The sequence below is a fragment of the Pygoscelis adeliae genome, unplaced genomic scaffold (assembly GCF_000699105.1).
Source record: "Pygoscelis adeliae isolate BGI_AS28 unplaced genomic scaffold, ASM69910v1 Scaffold343, whole genome shotgun sequence".
Classification (NCBI taxonomy): Eukaryota; Metazoa; Chordata; class Aves; order Sphenisciformes; family Spheniscidae; genus Pygoscelis; species Pygoscelis adeliae.
This window is the reverse complement of record NW_008824402.1, coordinates 441239-442321: the sequence shown is the minus strand read 5'-3', so window position 1 is coordinate 442321 and position 1083 is coordinate 441239. Positions and strand designations below refer to the sequence as shown.

Below are 1083 nucleotides of genomic sequence, written 5' to 3'. Positions count from 1 at the left end.
GGGACCTGTCACAACATGGCAGGAGCCCCGCAGGGACCAGACCCCGGTGCAGATCAGGATCTCCTTCAGCTGCTCCAGGCCCATCCCTCCTGTGCCAACACCAGGAGAAGCCACCAGCGTCCTGGAGTGACCTGCACATCCGAGACCAGGGCTGGCAGAGTCCCCTCCCGGGGCACCAGTCCGGTTCCTGGGCAGGAGGAGCAGGGCGTTACGCTAAGGCTGCCCCTGGGTTGCTGGGAACAGGAAAAGCACAAAAAAGAGAAAAATTACAAATTTTAATAAAGAAACGTGCAGTGAGGGAGAGCGTGCTGAGGTCCTGCCAGGGGGAAAGCCTGCAGAGGGAGCAGAGCCCAGGCTGCTCTAGTCCTCTGCCACCTCCAAGCCCAGGATCTTCTTGATGTAGTTCTGGACATTCACGTGGAGCTGGGGGGCTGTAGCCGAGAAGGTCTCCATGGCCAGGGCCCGGGCTGACTCCGACCCACCCCACATGGCGCGGTAGAGGGGCAGGGTGTACTTCTGCTTCCCCTGCAGAGACAGAGCAGGGTGTTCCCCCCCCCAGTGTCCTCCCTGGCGCCAGCAGGGTGAAGCCCCAGGAGCCCCACATCCCCGCCCAGGGCACACCACCTCCAGCATGGCCCTGTTCTCGGCCAGGGGAGCGCAGAGGAATGGGACAGGGCAGAAAATGCCACCCTTGTCAGCCCTTGGCACTGTGGCGCCTGGAGAGAGGAGAAGACCTTGATCTTGGAGAAGGAGCAGGCCCATGAGAAGCTCAAGTTCAACAAGGTCAAGTGCAAGGTCCTGCACCCGAGTCAGGGCAATCTGCACTATCAGTACAGACTGGGGGATGGATGGAGAGCAGCCCTGCCGAGAAGGACTCGGGGATCCTGATGGGTGACAAATTGGACATGAGCCAGCAATGTGCGCTGGCAGCCTACAAAGCCAAGCGAATCCTGGGCTGCACCACAAGCAGCACGGCCAGCAGGCCGAGGGAGGGGATTCTGCCCCTCTGCTCTGCTCTGGTGAGACCCCACCTGGAGCACTGCCTCCAGCTCTGGAGCCCTCGGCATAAGAAAGACAGTGACC

At 61.3% G+C, this 1083-nt stretch overlaps 1 protein-coding gene across 1 annotated transcript in view; it reads right to left on the bottom strand.

Annotated features, from left to right (window-relative positions):
- Positions 1–299: 299 nt before the first annotated feature.
- Positions 300–1083, bottom strand: part of RNPEP (arginyl aminopeptidase (aminopeptidase B)) — a 6720-nt gene continuing 5936 nt past the window's right edge. The window contains exon 11 of the mRNA XM_009320376.1: positions 300–525. Coding sequence (XP_009318651.1) covers positions 361–525 — 165 coding nt within the window. The 3' untranslated portion in view covers positions 300–360. The remainder of the gene's footprint in view (positions 526–1083) is intronic.